Source organism: Balaenoptera ricei, chromosome 21 (genome assembly GCF_028023285.1).
Source record: "Balaenoptera ricei isolate mBalRic1 chromosome 21, mBalRic1.hap2, whole genome shotgun sequence".
Classification (NCBI taxonomy): domain Eukaryota; kingdom Metazoa; phylum Chordata; class Mammalia; order Artiodactyla; family Balaenopteridae; genus Balaenoptera; species Balaenoptera ricei.
In genome coordinates this window covers 36,113,138-36,132,770 of record NC_082659.1, presented here as the reverse complement: position 1 = coordinate 36,132,770, position 19,633 = coordinate 36,113,138, and the positions used below count along the sequence as shown (strand labels likewise).

At 48.4% G+C, this 19,633-nt stretch overlaps 2 protein-coding genes and 1 pseudogene across 2 annotated transcripts; all 3 read right to left on the bottom strand.

The window, feature by feature from the left end:
- Nucleotides 1–1,306: 1,306 nt before the first annotated feature.
- LOC132356487 (DPEP2 neighbor protein-like) lies at nt 1,307–2,778 on the bottom strand. The gene is made up of 2 exons (XM_059909337.1): nt 2,712–2,778; nt 1,307–1,587 (listed from the first exon to the last, which is right to left on the bottom strand). Exons 1-2 carry the CDS (start codon nt 2,776–2,778, stop codon nt 1,307–1,309), a joined length of 348 nt encoding a protein of 115 aa, XP_059765320.1.
- Nucleotides 2,779–9,189: 6,411 nt separating this feature from the next.
- Nucleotides 9,190–10,687, bottom strand: LOC132356488 (DPEP2 neighbor protein-like; annotated as a pseudogene).
- Nucleotides 10,688–17,126: 6,439 nt separating this feature from the next.
- LOC132356489 (DPEP2 neighbor protein-like) lies at nt 17,127–18,600 on the bottom strand. Its single transcript, XM_059909338.1, has 2 exons — nt 18,534–18,600; nt 17,127–17,407 (listed from the first exon to the last, which is right to left on the bottom strand). The coding sequence occupies exons 1-2, from the start codon at nt 18,598–18,600 to the stop codon at nt 17,127–17,129; spliced, it is 348 nt and encodes a 115-aa protein (XP_059765321.1).
- Between the last annotated feature and the right edge of the window lie 1,033 nt (nt 18,601–19,633).

The following is a 19,633-nucleotide window of genomic DNA, read 5'->3' as shown; positions in this document are numbered from 1 at the left end:
CCAACACAGCTAAAAATAAATAAATAAATAAATAAATTTATTAAAAAGAAAAATACTAATTGTAAAGTCTGCAGTGGGTATATAGGTGTTCAACTGTTTTCCAGATTTTACGTTTTTGGTTTTGTTTTTAAATTTTTTATTTATTATTTATTTACTACTTTTCTTTTTGGCTGTGTTGGGTCTTCGTTTCTGCGCGAGGGCTTTCTCCAGTTGCGGCAAGTGGGGGCCACTCTTCATCGCGGCGCGCGGGCCTCTCACTATCGCGGCCTCTCTTGTTGCGGAGCAGAGGCTCCAGACGCTCAGGCTCAGTAGTTGTGGCTCACGGGCCCAGTTGCTCCGCGGCATGTGGGATCTCCCCAGACCAGGGCTCAAACCCGTGTCCCCTGCATTGGCAGGCGGATTCTCAACCACTGCACCACCAGGGAAGCCCCCCCACCCCGGTAGTTTTAAAACCAGCCTCAGTCATGCTTGCTTCAAGACTTATCCTGGCATCATGGACCACTGGATACTTTGGCTAGGTGTTAAACTCTCTTGTCCTTTGCCCGAGTCCCATCGTGGTGACTTAGTTGCCATCTAGGGCACTCTTGGCATGAGTCCTAGACATGAATCCAGCTCAATGGCTTGGGCCCTGCGCCCTGCTGGCTGACTGTCCTAATGCCCAGTGCCTCCTTTCTGCTTGGACTTCTGAGGGCCGCAGCCCCAGGACCCTCACTCTGTGTTCCCGGCTCTATTCAATGCCAACTGTATGTCTTTTGCTTGCTGTATGTCCCCTGCCCCAGTACCTCCTACTGGCTTTGACCTTCCTGTTTCAGGTCCTCTTATTGCGACCCTTTGTGTATAAGCCAGATCTGTTTGCCCTTCCTTCAAGGGGAGCTATTTCCCTGGTGTTTCCCTAGATGCTTATGATGAGACCCCTGCCAGAACTACACCAATCAGACCCTCCATGTACACACTTGGGTCTGAACCCTTTCAGCGAGAGCAGGTTGGAAACCCATATAGACATAAATATACAATGTGTACAAATCAAGTATTTTAAAGATTGTAAAGAATTCTTGTGAACGTATTAGGTTAGGGAAGTCAAGCAGGATCATCATATGATGGCATAGTCATGCACATGTACATAAATTTTTCTATTTTTATATGATGCCATTTTAATAGATGTGCCCATCTTTTCAAAGTTCTAATCTGTGGCAGTGGGCAGTAGGGGGACGGGGTGGGTCACAGCAGGAAGAGGCATTCGCTGCCTTAGGCACTTAAACCATTGCTCTCTCTTCAGAATGGCTCAGCCAGCAGGATTCTGTGGGGTCTACCTCCTGGCACCGTGCTCCAATCGCCGGATTTTGGGTCTGGGGCAACCCAGGTCTTCGTGCGACTTTTCCGGAGAGTGCTTTCTCTTGGGAGCACGTCTGGGGACTGGCTTCTCTGCTTCCACCTTTGCTGGCGTGGCCAGAGGAATATCCCCGTAGGCCCGGTAGCCACCAACCAGGCAGTATGTCTCCCCATGCCAGCCCAACTGCGTTTCTCCACACCCTCGGTAGAGGACATGGTAGTGACCAGGGGTAAGGGGAGAAACGGGAGCCACTGCTGCTGCAAAGAAAATCAGAACTGATCAGTCACTTCTGCTGTACACAGCCTCCTGCCAGAATTTCCCTCTCTCATGTCTCTCCCAGTTTCTGGCTGAAGACCTTTACTACTTGACATCCAAAACTCAGCCTTGGCCCATCACCTCTATGAGTCCCTAGAGAAGGGACACTGGCTGCAAAAGCAATTCCTAGAGCCTACGGCTGCAGCACATGAGGAAGTCTCTTCACCGTTTCCAGGGAAAACAGTAGAACCCGAAAGTCATTGCAATCATGAGCCTCTCCATCTCTCCCTTCCACAACAGAGAGAACATTTCTTGCAGTCTGTCACTTCTGAGGCTTTAATGGAAATGTCTTTCAAGTTTTGGAAAAAACTAATCTAATATAAATTGGTTAAGGACCCCTCCCACCTTGGCAACCCCTCTTGGGCCCCATTTCTACTGCCTGTTTCAACCACACTGAACTCTAGCCCTCTGATACTTTTATGTAGATTAGAACAAGGCCAAATACTGAGGCAGAGTGATCAGGAGACTGAGAACCGCGTTCTGGGTACCAAGTCTAGGCTCACATCAACCCAGCCTCCTGGGACACCATCTCCTCAGCCCTCCAGTCTCATTAGCACTTCAACACCCCTCTTGGTTCTTCCGGTCTTCCCATCAATATGGCACCACCCTCTCCCCTAGTACTCAGCAGCTCAGGATGGGATGTGTCTGAGGGCACCGATGTAGATGTCTACATGACAGCACAGAGGTGCCTGGGTTTGAAGGTGTGTTTCAAGAGTGGCCCTCTTCCTCAAACTGCTCCATTTACCATTTGCCAACAAAAATGCACTTGTCTTTTGCTAAGAGGCCAGTCAGGAAAGGGTCTGAATGGAAGCATCCTGTAGCCCAAAGGGGAAGCTACATTTATAAAGATCAGGACCATCCTGCACACTTGTCCAGGGAGGACCTTTCACTTGTCCTCAGCAGTGAGCACTGTGGGTCCCTGAAGGTGTCCCAGGTCACTGGTATTACTTACAGCTGGGAACGCGCTCAGGTATACGTAGTGGGCAAGCCCCACAGGAACATGAGGCAGCCAGGTGAGGTGGTGTGTACACCATGGCTCCTGTAGAGATGCCCGGTCTCGGTGTACCTGCCGCACTGCCCACCCACGGAACAGAGCACAGGTTCGAGTAAAGATAGAGGATCCGGTCACACATTCTCCCTCAGACAACCAAAGAGGTTGGAGAACTTCTGATGGAGAACTGTCAGGGAAGTTTCTCTGAGGGCAGCACGTTGGCAGTTACGCTGCCATGGCAACTGGGAGAAGGCCGGTGAGGTCATCACTACCCAGTGAGGTCATAATAAGGAACCTGTGACTTGGGGGTCAGGCTTCAGGAGGAGGGGCAGTTTTGTGGAGGAGAGCAGGGGGAGGGCAGAGGTACTCTGCCTGGCCCCTCACACCTGGGCCTCCCCACCCATGCCCTAGTCTAGCAGACATCCCACGTGGGGCGTGCCGGTGGGCTGGCACAGCCCCAGGGGCCCCAGGAGGGCAAGAGAGACCCACATTCTGAGATTGGCTTGAGAGGCAAGATTAACGTAAGAGACAGCTAGGTTGTATGGCACTGACCCTAAGAGGCAGAGATTTGTGTGGACTGGGGAATCAGGGAAGGCTCCTTGGCAGTGGGCCTGAAGGACAAGTGAGATTTGGACCCATGGGGAAGAGAGGGAAGACATTCCAGTTTGGAAGAATAAAAGCAAAGACACACTCTCCTCGCCCTTGTCCTGCCCCAAGTATAAATTCATAGAACCCTCACATTTTCACAACTGAGGACTGAAGAAAAGCAAGAGGTGAAGGGGCCTACCCAGTGTTACACAGGTAGTGGAGAGGTGTTCTGCTCAATGGTTAGGTTCATGTTGGGGCGCCGGATTTACAGCTGATAGGAATGTGAGGACAAGCTGATGCCATTTCAAACATTTCCAAGTGATACTGAGAGAGATGTTAAAGGTGCAAAATGAGGGTGCTGAATGACCTCACAAAGTGGGAATGGTGGGCCCATTTTCATATGAAATTCAAAACAAGTTCATGACCAAAGGACATAATACAAAATGACAACATAACCATTACACTCCCCTCTCCCCTAGAAGTAACAATCATTATAATCCTCCCTCTCTCCACCATGAAAGGATGAGATAAAGGCTCAGCAGCAGCCCCCGTGAAACACATGGTCACCACCGTGAAGAGGTGTTACTAAGGCGATCTGGTCCGACTCAGAGAAGGAAAGAAGACAACTCTGCCCTTAGCCTGATCAGGCCCACAGGAAGGAAGCACACTGGGGGCAGCCTTTGAGAGTGTGGCAATGCGAGAGAACCTTCTTTAGGAGGGGACTCCCTGTTGCCGACCTTGAAAAAGCAAGGATGGGACATTCGTTTACTGGGGCTGTTGCAGAGGGGATGTGCCCAGGAGGTAGAGACTGCTTGGACTACTGTTTTAGAGGTTGGGCCACCCTGGTTGAGAACCACAGCACCTTGTATTCCTAAACTGCTTGAATGAGCGGGTGCACGTTAGGACAGACGAAGTCAGGCCTCATTGGAGCAGACTGCCTTTGGGAGTGGTAGAAGGTAAAATGGGAAGGGGAATGCTCTGGAGGAGGTTTGTCATGGCAGGTGGGCCAGCACGAGACCATCCAGATTCTCCAAGGCTCCAGAGATGACTTGGCTGGGAGCATCCCTCTGATGTGGTGCGGGGACTCCTACCTTAACAGGACCTGGCTGGGCATCTGCGGGAGGCAGAATAAATGGTTTATTAACTTAAGAGAGCGAGAGACTCACCTGGGGGTTTCCACAAAACCACTTCAAAAGACTTGTACCTGGATTCTTGAGCCAACCCTCAGAAAACTTATCTAGATCTGGAGTAGGGCTCTGGAAGCTGCACTTTCAATAAGCTTCCTGGGCAGTCCCACCACAGTGGTCCATGGATAGAGTGGCCAAAGTATTGTGTATTCTCGGTTGCTTTTGGGAGTCAAAGTGGGCAATGTGAAAACCTGCAGCAGGCATACGTATAAACAGGGAATATTCAAGGCAAACAGAGGGGTAGAGTTATTCTATGCATGAATCAGATTTGAGAAAAGCTAGCCTGGTGGTTAAAGAACACAACCCTTGGGAGAGACAGACAGAGCAGATTCTGTCCTACTTACTTGTGTGATTTTGACCAAGTTCTTTTATCCTTCTGACTGTTTCTTCATATGGAAAAGAGCTGTGGCTGTACATTTAGCACAATATTCTCTTTTGGCAGAGGTTGCTCTGGGTCCATTTGTGTTCTCTGCAACTTAATCCTTTCCGGTGTGCAAGCATTTTTAAGTTGTTTGGTGAAGTATTCCATTTGACTTTCAACTGTTCATTACTTTGGGCAAAGCTTATATAATGCTGCAGAGACTAGAACCTATGCAGAGATAGTGAGAGGATGTGATAAGCTTATTCTGCCGGTTTATCAAAAAGTTGAACCTTTTCTCCTCTTCCTCCGCCTGCCACCAAGAGATGAGAAAGAAGGCAGAGCCTGGAAATGCACACCGAGCAATACTTCTGTGTCAGTTTGCCTTTTATTCCTCTGCCAGTACTTCCCAGAGAGATTTCACCAAAAGTGCCTAAGCTTGCCATGGCCATTGTTGTGAAGAACATTTCTCTCTATTGCTAGTCACATCCCCTTTTCCTTCTCCTGGGCGCTTAATGGATGTTTGGGGGCAGGAAATAAAATTTAAACTAAAACATCAAAAAAAAAAAAAAAAAAAGGAAAGATGAGCTCAAGTAGGTGTTATTGTGGTCCAGATAAGGTTTGGTTCATTCATTCCCTCGATTAGCATTTATCCCCCTTTGTGCCAGGCATGCGGGGAGAGAGAGAAATGTCTTCAAAGAGTCTGTGGTTGTATGGGGGAGGGAGCTGTGGAAATCTGTCATTTAGAAACAGCATGGAAGTGCTAGGGAAAAATTGTTTTGTTCATTTATCTCTCACTCTTCCGTTCACCCATAGCAACTACGAAGGGTTTCACGCGGAGGAACTGGATGCCCTGAACTTGGCATTCTCGTGGGGGGAACAACAATGTAAAGCACCAGCAGTGGTCAGTCACCAGTAGTGATTTCAAGCCAGAAGGAACCACTCAGCAATGGAGAGAGGCACAGGGTGAGCAGTGACTTGCAGAAAGGAGGGGTTATTCATTCCAACTGCTGAGTTCAAGTTCATCTGGGTGGTTGTGTGGTTCGTGCTTACTGCATCTGTTTTTGGAACGTGGCTCCACCGTCCAAGAAGGGTGAGGATGATCACCCTTCTTTCCTCCTGCTGTGCCCCGGGGTCACCCAGCGAGTGTCTGCAGGGATGATCTGCTCTGTACTGGCTTTTCAGTCCCACTCCCGGGAGAAGAGAGACGAAGCTGTGTCTCCACCGCAGCTTGGCCTGATTCAGTCACTGGGTGAAAAGGTGGGAAGAAGGTCAAGTTCATGGGAACTGATACACTGCAGAGTCATTTAGTCCTGAAGTACCAGTTCTGGTTGCTGGTGAGTTGCTTAATCCAGGGACCTGAATGTAATTCCTCCAGAGCCACTGAGACATCACTTCCAGGCCCATGGCGGGATGTAGGGGTGCTGACTTTTCTCAGTGCTAAGGAGCAGCCATCTTCCACTGAGAGAGGACTCTGTGTCAGCAGGAGCAGAACCACACCAGGCACCGAAGAAGGTTCTGCATCCTAACATCTCCCAAAACAGTGATAGATAAGCGGGTAGAAGATGCGACAGGGCATTCACAATAGAACAGAAGCTTATCCCCAATAAATATGGAAAGATGTTCAACTTCACTACCTAACAAAGAAACGCAAGTTATAAATCTATTTCTTTTTTGCTCATCTAATTGGTAGAAAGTTTTAAGAATGCACAAAATTTGCTGCTAAGTATGTAAGGAAAAGGCCGTTTTCGTCTGTTGCTGCTGATGGGGATGGAAATTGGTGCGAACCTTCTGGAGGGTAATTTGGCAATTTGTGTATCAACAGCCTTAAAATGTTCATACACTTTGAGCCAGTAGTTTTGCTTTTAGCATCTTATCCTAAGGTGAAAGTCAAATTTATGTACAAGACTTATGTTCAAGAATATTCATCTCAGCCAGTAGTGTAATAGAAAAAATATTAGAAGCTACCTAAAAATCCCACAATAGGGGGTTGGTTAAATAACGGATGGCCCAACTTAAGAATGGAAAATAAAGACGCAGACGTAGAAAATGGACTTGAGGACACGGGGAAGGGGAAGGGGAAGCTGGGACGAAGTGAGAGAGTGGCATGGACTTATATATACTACCAAATGTAAAATAGCTAGCTAGTGGGAAGCAGCCACGTAGCACAGGGAGATCAGCTCGGTGCTTTGTGACCACCTAGAGGGTTGGGATAGGGAGGGTGGGAGGAAGACGCAAGAGGGAGGAGATAGGGGGATATATGTGTGTGTATAGCTGATTCACTTTGTTATAAAGCAGAAACTAACACACCATTGTAAAGCAATTATACTCCAATAAAGACGTTTTTTTAAAAAAAGGATGGAAAACAGTTCATTAAAAATGATTTTCTCCAAGAATATTTAATGGTGGGAAGATGTAGTGTAAAAGCAGGGCACAAAATACTAGATGGAGTATTTGATTTTGTTAAAATTTTAATAATACAAGTGCAGAAAAAGTGATTAAAGTAACAGTACTGATTTGACTACGGGACATTTTTTTCTTTAAATTTTTCTGTATTTGGTGTTATAAAGCATCATATATCCTCTCTGAGTCTCAGTTTATGTTCTGTGAAGTGGGACTCATCACATCTACACTGCAGTGCGCTCGGGCAGAGCAGCACAATATTTGAAAGTGCCCTTGACAATGACCAGCCCATTGTAATACTCCAGGAATGGTTATACGATCATTGCCAATGACACACCCATAGTCCGGATATTATCCGTAACGATTACTAAGGTTGTTTATCTCCCTCCAGTTTTACTAAGACAGAAAAAGGATTAATTGAAGACTCTTAAGTCATTTTTACTGAGGTTCTTTGTTTTACTTTTTTTTCAAAATACGAATTGTAGGGCTTCCCTGGTGGCGCAGTGGTTGAGAATCTGCCTGCTAATGCACGGAACACGGGTTCGAGCCCTGCTCTGGGAAGATCCCACATGCCGTGGAGCAACTGGGCCCGTGAGCCACGACTACTGAGCCTGCGCGTCTGGAGCCTGTGCTCCGCAACAAGAGAGGCCGCGATAGTGAGCGGCCCGCGCACCGCAATGAAGAGTGGCCCCCGCTCCCCACAACTAGAGAAAGCCCTCACACAGAAATGAAGACCCAACACAGCTAAACATAAATAAATAAATAAATAAATTTATTAAAAAGAAAAATACTAATTGTAAAGTCTGCAGTGGGTATATAGGTGTTCAACTGTTTTCCAGATTTTACGTTTTTGGTTTTGTTTTTAAATTTTTTATTTATTATTTATTTACTACTTTTCTTTTTGGCTGTGTTGGGTCTTCGTTTCTGCGCGAGGGCTTTCTCCAGTTGCGGCAAGTGGGGGCCACTCTTCATCGCGGCGCGCGGGCCTCTCACTATCGCGGCCTCTCTTGTTGCGGAGCAGAGGCTCCAGACGCTCAGGCTCAGTAGTTGTGGCTCACGGGCCCAGTTGCTCCGCGGCATGTGGGATCTCCCCAGACCAGGGCTCAAACCCGTGTCCCCTGCATTGGCAGGCGGATTCTCAACCACTGCACCACCAGGGAAGCCCCCCCACCCCGATAGTTTTAAAACCAGCCTCAGTCATGCTTGCTTCAAGACTTATCCTGGCATCATGGACCACTGGATACTTTGGCTAGGTGTTAAACTCTCTTGTCCTTTGCCCGAGTCCCATCGTGGTGACTTAGTTGCCATCTAGGGCACTCTTGGCATGAGTCCTAGACATGAATCCAGCTCAATGGCTTGGGCCCTGCGCCCTGCTGGCTGACTGTCCTAATGCCCAGTGCCTCCTTTCTGCTTGGACTTCTGAGGGCCGCAGCCCCAGGACCCTCACTCTGTGTTCCCGGCTCTATTCAATGCCAACTGTATGTCTTTTGCTTGCTGTATGTCCCCTGCCCCAGTACCTCCTACTGGCTTTGACCTTCCTGTTTCAGGTCCTCTTATTGCGACCCTTTGTGTATAAGCCAGATCTGTTTGCCCTTCCTTCAAGGGGAGCTATTTCCCTGGTGTTTCCCTAGATGCTTATGATGAGACCCCTGCCAGAACTACACCAATCAGACCCTCCATGTACACACTTGGGTCTGAACCCTTTCAGCGAGAGCAGGTTGGAAACCCATATAGACATAAATATACAATGTGTACAAATCAAGTATTTTAAAGATTGTAAAGAATTCTTGTGAACGTATTAGGTTAGGGAAGTCAAGCAGGATCATCATATGATGGCATAATCATGCACATGTACATACAATTTTCTATTTTTATATGATGCCATTTTAATAGATGTGCCCATCTTTTCAAAGTTCTAATCTGTGGCAGTGGGCAGTAGGGGGACGGGGTGGGTCACAGCAGGAAGAGGCATTCGCTGCCTTAGGCACTTAAACCATTGCTCTCTCTTCAGAAAGGCTCAGCCAGCAGGATTCTGTGGGGTCTACCTCCTGGCACCGTGCTCCAATCGCCGGATTTTGGGTCTGGGGCAACCCAGGTCTTCGTGCGACTTTTCCGGAGAGTGCTTTCTCTTGGGAGCACGTCTGGGGACTGGCTTCTCTGCTTCCACCTTTGCTGGCGTGGCCAGAGGAATATCCCCCTAGGCCCGGTAGCCACCAACCAGGCAGTATGTCTCCCCATGCCAGCCCAACTGCGTTTCTCCACACCCTCGGTAGAGGACATGGTAGTGACCAGGGGTAGGGGGAGAAACGGGAGCCACTGCTGCTGCAAAGAAAATCAGAACTGATCAGTCACTTCTGCTGTACACAGCCTCCTGCCAGAATTTCCCTCTCTCATGTCTCTCCCAGTTTCTGGCTGAAGACCTTTCATCTACTTGACATCCAGAACACAGACTTGGCCCATCACCTCTATGAGTCCCTAGAGAAGGGACACTGGCTGCAAAAGCAATTCCTAGAGCCTACGGCTGCAGCACATGAGGAAGTCTCTTCACCGTTCCCAGGGAAAACAGGAGAACCCGAAAGTCATTGCAATCATGAGCCTCTCCATCTCTCCCTTCCACAACAGAGAGAACATTTCTTGCAGTCTGTCACTTCTGAGGCTTTAATGGAAATGTCTTTCAAGTTTTGGAAAAAACTAATCTAATATAAATTGGTTAAGGACCCCTCCCACCTTGGCAACCCCTCTTGGGCCCCATTTATACTGCCTGTTTCAACCACACTGAACTCTAGCCCTCTGATACTTTTATGTAGATTAGAACAAGGCCAAATACTGAGGCAGAGTGATCAGGAGACTGAGAACCGCGTTCTGGGTACCAAGTCTAGGCTCACATCAACCCAGCCTCCTGGGACACCATCTCCTCAGCCCTCCAGTCTCATTAGCACTTCAACACCCCTCTTGGTTCTTCCGGTCTTCCCATCAATATGGCACCACCCTCTCCCCTAGTACTCAGCAGCTCAGGATGGGATGTGTCTGAGGGCACCGATGTAGATGTCTACATGACAGCACAGAGGTGCCTGGGTTTGAAGGTGTGTTTCAAGAGTGGCCCTCTTCCTCAAACTGCTCCATTTACCATTTGCCAAGAAAAATGCACTTGTCTTTTGCTAAGAGGCCAGTCAGGAAAGGGTCTGAATGGAAGCATCCTGTAGCCCAAAGGGGAAGCTACATTTATAAAGATCAGGACCATCCTGCACACTTGTCCAGGGAGGACCTTTCACTTGTCCTCAGCAGTGAGCACTGTGGGTCCCTGAAGGTGTCCCAGGTCACTGGTATTACTTACAGCTGGGAACGCGCTCAGGTATACGTAGTGGGCAAGCCCCACAGGAACATGAGGCAGCCAGGTGAGGTGGTGTGTACACCATGGCTCCTGTAGAGATGCCCGGTCTCGGTGTACCTGCCGCACTGCCCACCCACGGAACAGAGCACAGGTTCGAGTAAAGATAGAGGATCCGGTCACACATTCTCCCTCAGACAGCCAAAGAGGTTGGAGAACTTCTGGTGGAGAACTGTCAGGGAAGTTTCTCTGAGGGCAGCACGTTGGCAGTTACGCTGCCATGGCAACTGGGAGAAGGCCGGTGAGGTCATCACTACCCAGTGAGGTCATAATAAGGAACCTGTGACTTGGGGGTCAGGCTTCAGGAGGAGGGGCAGTTTTGTGGAGGAGAGCAGGGGGAGGGCAGAGGTACTCTGCCTGGCCCCTCACACCTGGGCCTCCCCACCCATGCCCTAGTCTAGCAGACATCCCACGTGGGGCGTGCCGGTGGGCTGGCACAGCCCCAGGGGCCCCAGGAGGGCAAGAGAGACCCACATTCTGAGATTGGCTTGAGAGGCAAGATTAACGTAAGAGACAGCTAGGTTGTATGGCACTGACCCTAAGAGGCAGAGATTTGTGTGGACTGGGGAATCAGGGAAGGCTCCTTGGCAGTGGGCCTGAAGGACAAGTGAGATTTGGACCCATGGGGAAGAGAGGGAAGACATTCCAGTTTGGAAGAATAAAAGCAAAGACACACTCTCCTCGCCCTTGTCCTGCCCCAAGTATAAATTCATAGAACCCTCACATTTTCACAACTGAGGACTGAAGAAAAGCAAGAGGTGAAGGGGCCTACCCAGTGTTACACAGGTAGTGGAGAGGTGTTCTGCTCAATGGTTAGGTTCATGTTGGGGCGCCGGATTTACAGCTGATAGGAATGTGAGGACAAGCTGATGCCATTTCAAACACTTCCAAGTGATACTGAGAGAGATGTTAAAGGTGCAAAATGAGGGTGCTGAATGACCTCACAAAGTGGGAATGGTGGGCCCATTTTCATATGAAATTCAAAACAAGTTCATGACCAAAGGACATAATACAAAATGACAACATAACCATTACACTCCCCTCTCCCCTAGAAGTAACAATCATTATAATCCTCCCTCTCTCCACCATGAAAGGATGAGATAAAGGCTCAGCAGCAGCCCCCGTGAAACACACGGTCACCACCGTGAAGAGGTGTTACTAAGGCGATCTGGTCCGACTCAGAGAAGGAAAGAAGACAACTCTGCCCTTAGCCTGATCAGGCCCACAGGAAGGAAGCACACTGGGGGCAGCCTTTGAGAGTGTGGCAATGCGAGAGAACCTTCTTTAGGAGGGGACTCCCTGTTGCCGACCTTGAAAAAGCAAGGATGGGACATTCGTTTACTGGGGCTGTTGCAGAGGGGATGTGCCCAGGAGGTAGAGACTGCTTGGACTACTGTTTTAGAGGTTGGGCCACCCTGGTTGAGAACCACAGCACCTTGTATTCCTAAACTGCTTGAATGAGCGGGTGCACGTTAGGACAGACGAAGTCAGGCCTCATTGGAGCAGACTGCCTTTGGGAGTGGTAGAAGGTAAAATGGGAAGGGGAATGCTCTGGAGGAGGTTTGTCATGGCAGGTGGGCCAGCACGAGACCATCCAGATTCTCCAAGGCTCCAGAGATGACTTGGCTGGGAGCATCCCTCTGATGTGGTGCGGGGACTCCTACCTTAACAGGACCTGGCTGGGCATCTGCGGGAGGCAGAATAAATGGTTTATTAACTTAAGAGAGCGAGAGACTCACCTGGGGGTTTCCACAAAACCACTTCAAAAGACTTGTACCTGGATTCTTGAGCCAACCCTCAGAAAACTTATCTAGATCTGGAGTAGGGCTCTGGAAGCTGCACTTTCAATAAGCTTCCTGGGCAGTCCCACCACAGTGGTCCATGGATAGAGTGGCCAAAGTATTGTGTATTCTCGGTTGCTTTTGGGAGTCAAAGTGGGCAATGTGAAAACCTGCAGCAGGCATACGTATAAACAGGGAATATTCAAGGCAAACAGAGGGGTAGAGTTATTCTATGCATGAATCAGATTTGAGAAAAGCTAGCCTGGTGGTTAAAGAACACAACCCTTGGGAGAGACAGACAGAGCAGATTCTGTCCTACTTACTTGTGTGATTTTGACCAAGTTCTTTTATCCTTCTGACTGTTTCTTCATATGGAAAAGAGCTGTGGCTGTACATTTAGCACAATATTCTCTTTTGGCAGAGGTTGCTCTGGGTCCATTTGTGTTCTCTGCAACTTAATCCTTTCCGGTGTGCAAGCATTTTTAAGTTGTTTGGTGAAGTATTCCATTTGACTTTCAACTGTTCATTACTTTGGGCAAAGCTTATATAATGCTGCAGAGACTAGAACCTATGCAGAGATAGTGAGAGGATGTGATAAGCTTATTCTGCCGGTTTATCAAAAAGTTGAACCTTTTCTCCTCTTCCTCCGCCTGCCACCAAGAGATGAGAAAGAAGGCAGAGCCTGGAAATGCACACCGAGCAATACTTCTGTGTCAGTTTGCCTTTTATTCCTCTGCCAGTACTTCCCAGAGAGATTTCACCAAAAGTGCCTAAGCTTGCCATGGCCATTGTTGTGAAGAACATTTCTCTCTATTGCTAGTCACATCCCCTTTTCCTTCTCCTGGGCGCTTAATGGATGTTTGGGGGCAGGAAATAAAATTTAAACTAAAACATCAAAAAAAAAAAAAAAAAAAAAAAGGAAAGATGAGCTCAAGTAGGTGTTATTGTGGTCCAGATAAGGTTTGGTTCATTCATTCCCTCGATTAGCATTTATCCCCCTTTGTGCCAGGCATGCGGGGAGAGAGAGAAATGTCTTCAAAGAGTCTGTGGTTGTATGGGGGAGGGAGCTGTGGAAATCTGTCATTTAGAAACAGCATGGAAGTGCTAGGGAAAAATTGTTTTGTTCATTTATCTCTCACTCTTCCGTTCACCCATAGCAACTACGAAGGGTTTCACGCGGAGGAACTGGATGCCCTGAACTTGGCATTCTCGTGGGGGGAACAACAATGTAAAGCACCAGCAGTGGTCAGTCACCAGTAGTGATTTCAAGCCAGAAGGAACCACTCAGCAATGGAGAGAGGCACAGGGTGAGCAGTGACTTGCAGAAAGGAGGGGTTATTCATTCCAACTGCTGAGTTCAAGTTCATCTGGGTGGTTGTGTGGTTCGTGCTTACTGCATCTGTTTTTGGAACGTGGCTCCACCGTCCAAGAAGGGTGAGGATCGTCACCCTTCTTTCCTCCTGCTGTGCCCCGGGGTCACCCAGCGAGTGTCTGCAGGGATGATCTGCTCTGTACTGGCTTTTCAGTCCCACTCCCGGGAGAAGAGAGACGAAGCTGTGTCTCCACCGCAGCTTGGCCTGATTCAGTCACTGGGTGCAAAGGTGGGAAGAAGGTCAAGTTCATGGGAACTGATACACTGCAGAGTCATTTAGTCCTGAAGTACCAGTTCTGGTTGCTGGTGAGTTGCTTAATCCAGGGACCTGAATGTAATTCCTCCAGAGCCACTGAGACATCACTTCCAGGCCCATGGCGGGATGTAGGGGTGCTGACTTTTCTCAGTGCTAAGGAGCAGCCATCTTCCACTGAGAGAGGACTCTGTGTCAGCAGGAGCAGAACCACACCAGGCACCGAAGAAGGTTCTGCATCCTAACATCTCCCAAAACAGTGATAGATAAGCGGGTAGAAGATGCGACAGGGCATTCACAATAGAACAGAAGCTTATCCCCAATAAATATGGAAAGATGTTCAACTTCACTACCTAACAAAGAAACGCAAGTTATAAATCTATTTCTTTTTTGCTCATCTAATTGGTAGAAAGTTTTAAGAATGCACAAAATTTGCTGCTAAGGATGTAAGGAAAAGGCCGTTTTCGTCTGTTGCTGCTGATGGGGATGGAAATTGGTGCGAACCTTCTGGAGGGTAATTTGGCAATTTGTGTATCAACAGCCTTAAAATGTTCATACACTTTGAGCCAGTAGTTTTGCTTTTAGCATCTTATCCTAAGGTGAAAGTCAAATTTATGTACAAGACTTATGTTCAAGAATATTCATCTCAGCCAGTAGTGTAATAGAAAAAATATTAGAAGCTACCTAAAAATCCCACAATAGGGGGTTGGTTAAGTAACGGATGGCCCAACTTAAGAATGGAAAATAAAGACGCAGACGTAGAAAATGGACTTGAGGACACGGGGAAGGGGAAGGGGAAGCTGGGACGAAGTGAGAGAGTGGCATGGACTTATATATACTACCAAATGTAAAATAGCTAGCTAGTGGGAAGCAGCCGCGTAGCACAGGGAGATCAGCTCGGTGCTTTGTGACCACCTAGAGGGTTGGGATAGGGAGGGTGGGAGGAAGACGCAAGAGGGAGGAGATATGGGGATATATGTGTGTGTGTAGCTGATTCACTTTGTTATAAAGCAGAAACTAACACACCATTGTAAAGCAATTATACTCCAATAAAGACGTTTTTTTAAAAAAAGGATGGAAAACAGTTCATTAAAAATGATTTTCTCCAAGAATATTTAATGGTGGGAAGATGTAGTGTAAAAGCAGGGCACAAAATACTAGATGGAGTATTTGATTTTGTTAAAATTTTAATAATACAAGTGCGGAAAAAGTGATTAAAGTAACAGTACTGATTTGACTACGGGACATTTTTTTCTTTAAATTTTTCTGTATTTGGTGTTATAAAGCATCATATATCCTCTCTGAGTCTCAGTTTATGTTCTGTGAAGTGGGACTCATCACATCTACACTGCAGTGCGCTCGGGCAGAGCAGCACAATATTTGAAAGTGCCCTTGACAATGACCAGCCCATTGTAATACTCCAGGAATGGTTATACGATCATTGCCAATGACACACCCATAGTCCGGATATTATCCGTAACGATTACTAAGGTTGTTTATCTCCCTCCAGTTTTACTAAGACAGAAAAAGGATTAATTGAAGACTCTTAAGTCATTTTTACTGAGGTTCTTTGTTTTACTTTTTTTTCAAAATACGAATTGTAGGGCTTCCCTGGTGGCGCAGTGGTTGAGAATCTGCCTGCTAATGCACGGAACACGGGTTCGAGCCCTGCTCTGGGAAGATCCCACATGCCGTGGAGCAACTGGGCCCGTGAGCCACGACTACTGAGCCTGCGCGTCTGGAGCCTGTGCTCCGCAACAAGAGAGGCCGCGATAGTGAGCGGCCCGCGCACCGCAATGAAGAGTGGCCCCCGCTCCCCACAACTAGAGAAAGCCCTCACACAGAAATGAAGACCCAACACAGCTAAACATAAATAAATAAATAAATAAATTTATTAAAAAGAAAAATACTAATTGTAAAGTCTGCAGTGGGTATATAGGTGTTCAACTGTTTTCCAGATTTTACGTTTTTGGTTTTGTTTTTAAATTTTTTATTTATTATTTATTTACTACTTTTCTTTTTGGCTGTGTTGGGTCTTCGTTTCTGCGCGAGGGCTTTCTCCAGTTGCGGCAAGTGGGGGCCACTCTTCATCGCGGCGCGCGGGCCTCTCACTATCGCGGCCTCTCTTGTTGCGGAGCAGAGGCTCCAGACGCTCAGGCTCAGTAGTTGTGGCTCACGGGCCCAGTTGCTCCGCGGCATGTGGGATCTCCCCAGACCAGGGCTCAAACCCGTGTCCCCTGCATTGGCAGGCGGATTCTCAACCACTGCACCACCAGGGAAGCCCCCCCACCCCGATAGTTTTAAAACCAGCCTCAGTCATGCTTGCTTCAAGACTTATCCTGGCATCATGGACCACTGGATACTTTGGCTAGGTGTTAAACTCTCTTGTCCTTTGCCCGAGTCCCATCGTGGTGACTTAGTTGCCATCTAGGGCACTCTTGGCATGAGTCCTAGACATGAATCCAGCTCAATGGCTTGGGCCCTGCGCCCTGCTGGCTGACTGTCCTAATGCCCAGTGCCTCCTTTCTGCTTGGACTTCTGAGGGCCGCAGCCCCAGGACCCTCACTCTGTGTTCCCGGCTCTATTCAATGCCAACTGTATGTCTTTTGCTTGCTGTATGTCCCCTGCCCCAGTACCTCCTACTGGCTTTGACCTTCCTGTTTCAGGTCCTCTTATTGCGACCCTTTGTGTATAAGCCAGATCTGTTTGCCCTTCCTTCAAGGGGAGCTATTTCCCTGGTGTTTCCCTAGATGCTTATGATGAGACCCCTGCCAGAACTACACCAATCAGACCCTCCATGTACACACTTGGGTCTGAACCCTTTCAGCGAGAGCAGGTTGGAAACCCATATAGACATAAATATACAATGTGTACAAATCAAGTATTTTAAAGATTGTAAAGAATTCTTGTGAACGTATTAGGTTAGGGAAGTCAAGCAGGATCATCATATGATGGCATAATCATGCACATGTACATAAATTTTTCTATTTTTATATGATGCCATTTTAATAGATGTGCCCATCTTTTCAAAGTTCTAATCTGTGGCAGTGGGCAGTAGGGGGACGGGGTGGGTCACAGCAGGAAGAGGCATTCGCTGCCTTAGGCACTTAAACCATTGCTCTCTCTTCAGAATGGCTCAGCCAGCAGGATTCTGTGGGGTCTACCTCCTGGCACCGTGCTCCAATCGCCGGATTTTGGGTCTGGGGCAACCCAGGTCTTCGTGCGACTTTTCCGGAGAGTGCTTTCTCTTGGGAGCACGTCTGGGGACTGGCTTCTCTGCTTCCACCTTTGCTGGCGTGGCCAGAGGAATATCCCCGTAGGCCCGGTAGCCACCAACCAGGCAGTATGTCTCCCCATGCCAGCCCAACTGCGTTTCTCCACACCCTCGGTAGAGGACATGGTAGTGACCAGGGGTAGGGGGAGAAACGGGAGCCACTGCTGCTGCAAAGAAAATCAGAACTGATCAGTCACTTCTGCTGTACACAGCCTCCTGCCAGAATTTCCCTCTCTCATGTCTCTCCCAGTTTCTGGCTGAAGACCTTTCATCTACTTGACATCCAGAACACAGACTTGGCCCATCACCTCTATGAGTCCCTAGAGAAGGGACACTGGCTGCAAAAGCAATTCCTAGAGCCTACGGCTGCAGCACATGAGGAAGTCTCTTCACCGTTCCCAGGGAAAACAGGAGAACCCGAAAGTCATTGCAATCATGAGCCTCTCCATCTCTCCCTTCCACAACAGAGAGAACATTTCTTGCAGTCTGTCACTTCTGAGGCTTTAATGGAAATGTCTTTCAAGTTTTGGAAAAAACTAATCTAATATAAATTGGTTAAGGACCCCTCCCACCTTGGCAACCCCTCTTGGGCCCCATTTCTACTGCCTGTTTCAACCACACTGAACTCTAGCCCTCTGATACTTTTATGTAGATTAGAACAAGGCCAAATACTGAGGCAGAGTGATCAGGAGACTGAGAACCGCGTTCTGGGTACCAAGTCTAGGCTCACATCAACCCAGCCTCCTGGGACACCATCTCCTCAGCCCTCCAGTCTCATTAGCACTTCAACACCCCTCTTGGTTCTTCCGGTCTTCCCATCAATATGGCACCACCCTCTCCCCTAGTACTCAGCAGCTCAGGATGGGATGTGTCTGAGGGCACCGATGTAGATGTCTACATGACAGCACAGAGGTGCCTGGGTTTGAAGGTGTGTTTCAAGAGTGGCCCTCTTCCTCAAACTGCTCCATTTACCATTTGCCAAGAAAAATGCACTTGTCTTTTGCTAAGAGGCCAGTCAGGAAAGGGTCTGAATGGAAGCATCCTGTAGCCCAAAGGGGAAGCTACATTTATAAAGATCAGGACCATCCTGCACACTTGTCCAGGGAGGACCTTTCACTTGTCCTCAGCAGTGAGCACTGTGGGTCCCTGAAGGTGTCCCAGGTCACTGGTATTACTTACAGCTGGGAACGCGCTCAGGTATACGTAGTGGGCAAGCCCCACAGGAACATGAGGCAGCCAGGTGAGGTGGTGTGTACACCATGGCTCCTGTAGAGATGCCCGGTCTCGGTGTACCTGCCGCACTGCCCACCCACGGAACAGAGCACAGGTTCGAGTAAAGATAGAGGATCCGGTCACACATTCTCCCTCAGACAGCCAAAGAGGTTGGAGAACTTCTGGTGGAGAACTGTCAGGGAAGTTTCTCTGAGGGCAGCACGTTGGCAGTTACGCTGCCATGGCAACTGGGAGAAGGCCGGTGAGGTCATCACTACCCAGTGAGGTCATAATAAGGAACCTGTGACTTGGGGGTCAGGCTTCAGGAGGAGGGGCAGTTTTGTGGAGGAGAGCAGGGGGAGGGCAGAGGTACTCTGCCTGGCCCCTCACACCTGGGCCTCCCCACCCATGCCCTAGTCTAGCAGACATCCCACGTGGGGCGTGCCGGTGGGCTGGCACAGCCCCAGGGGCCCCAGGAGGGCAAGAGAGACCCACATTCTGAGATTGGCTTGAGAGGCAAGATTAACGTAAGAGACAGCTAGGTTGTATGGCACTGACCCTAAGAGGCAGAGATTTGTGTGGACTGGGGAATCAGGGAAGGCTCCTTGGCAGTGGGCCTGAAGGACAAGTGAGATTTGGACCCATGGGGAAGAGAGGGAAGACATTCCAGTTTGGAAGAATAAAAGCAAAGACACACTCTCCTCGCCCTTGTCCTGCCCCAAGTATAAATTCATAGAACCCTCACATTTTCACAACTGAGGACTGAAGAAAAGCAAGAGGTGAAGGGGCCTACCCAGTGTTACACAGGTAGTGGAGAGGTGTTCTGCTCAATGGTTAGGTTCATGTTGGGGCGCCGGATTTACAGCTGATAGGAATGTGAGGACAAGCTGATGCCATTTCAAACACTTCCAAGTGATACTGAGAGAGATGTTAAAGGTGCAAAATGAGGGTGCTGAATGACCTCACAAAGTGGGAATGGTGGGCCCATTTTCATATGAAATTCAAAACAAGTTCATGACCAAAGGACATAATACAAAATGACAACATAACCATTACACTCCCCTCTCCCCTAGAAGTAACAATCATTATAATCCTCCCTCTCTCCACCATGAAAGGATGAGATAAAGGCTCAGCAGCAGCCCCCGTGAAACACACGGTCACCACCGTGAAGAGGTGTTACT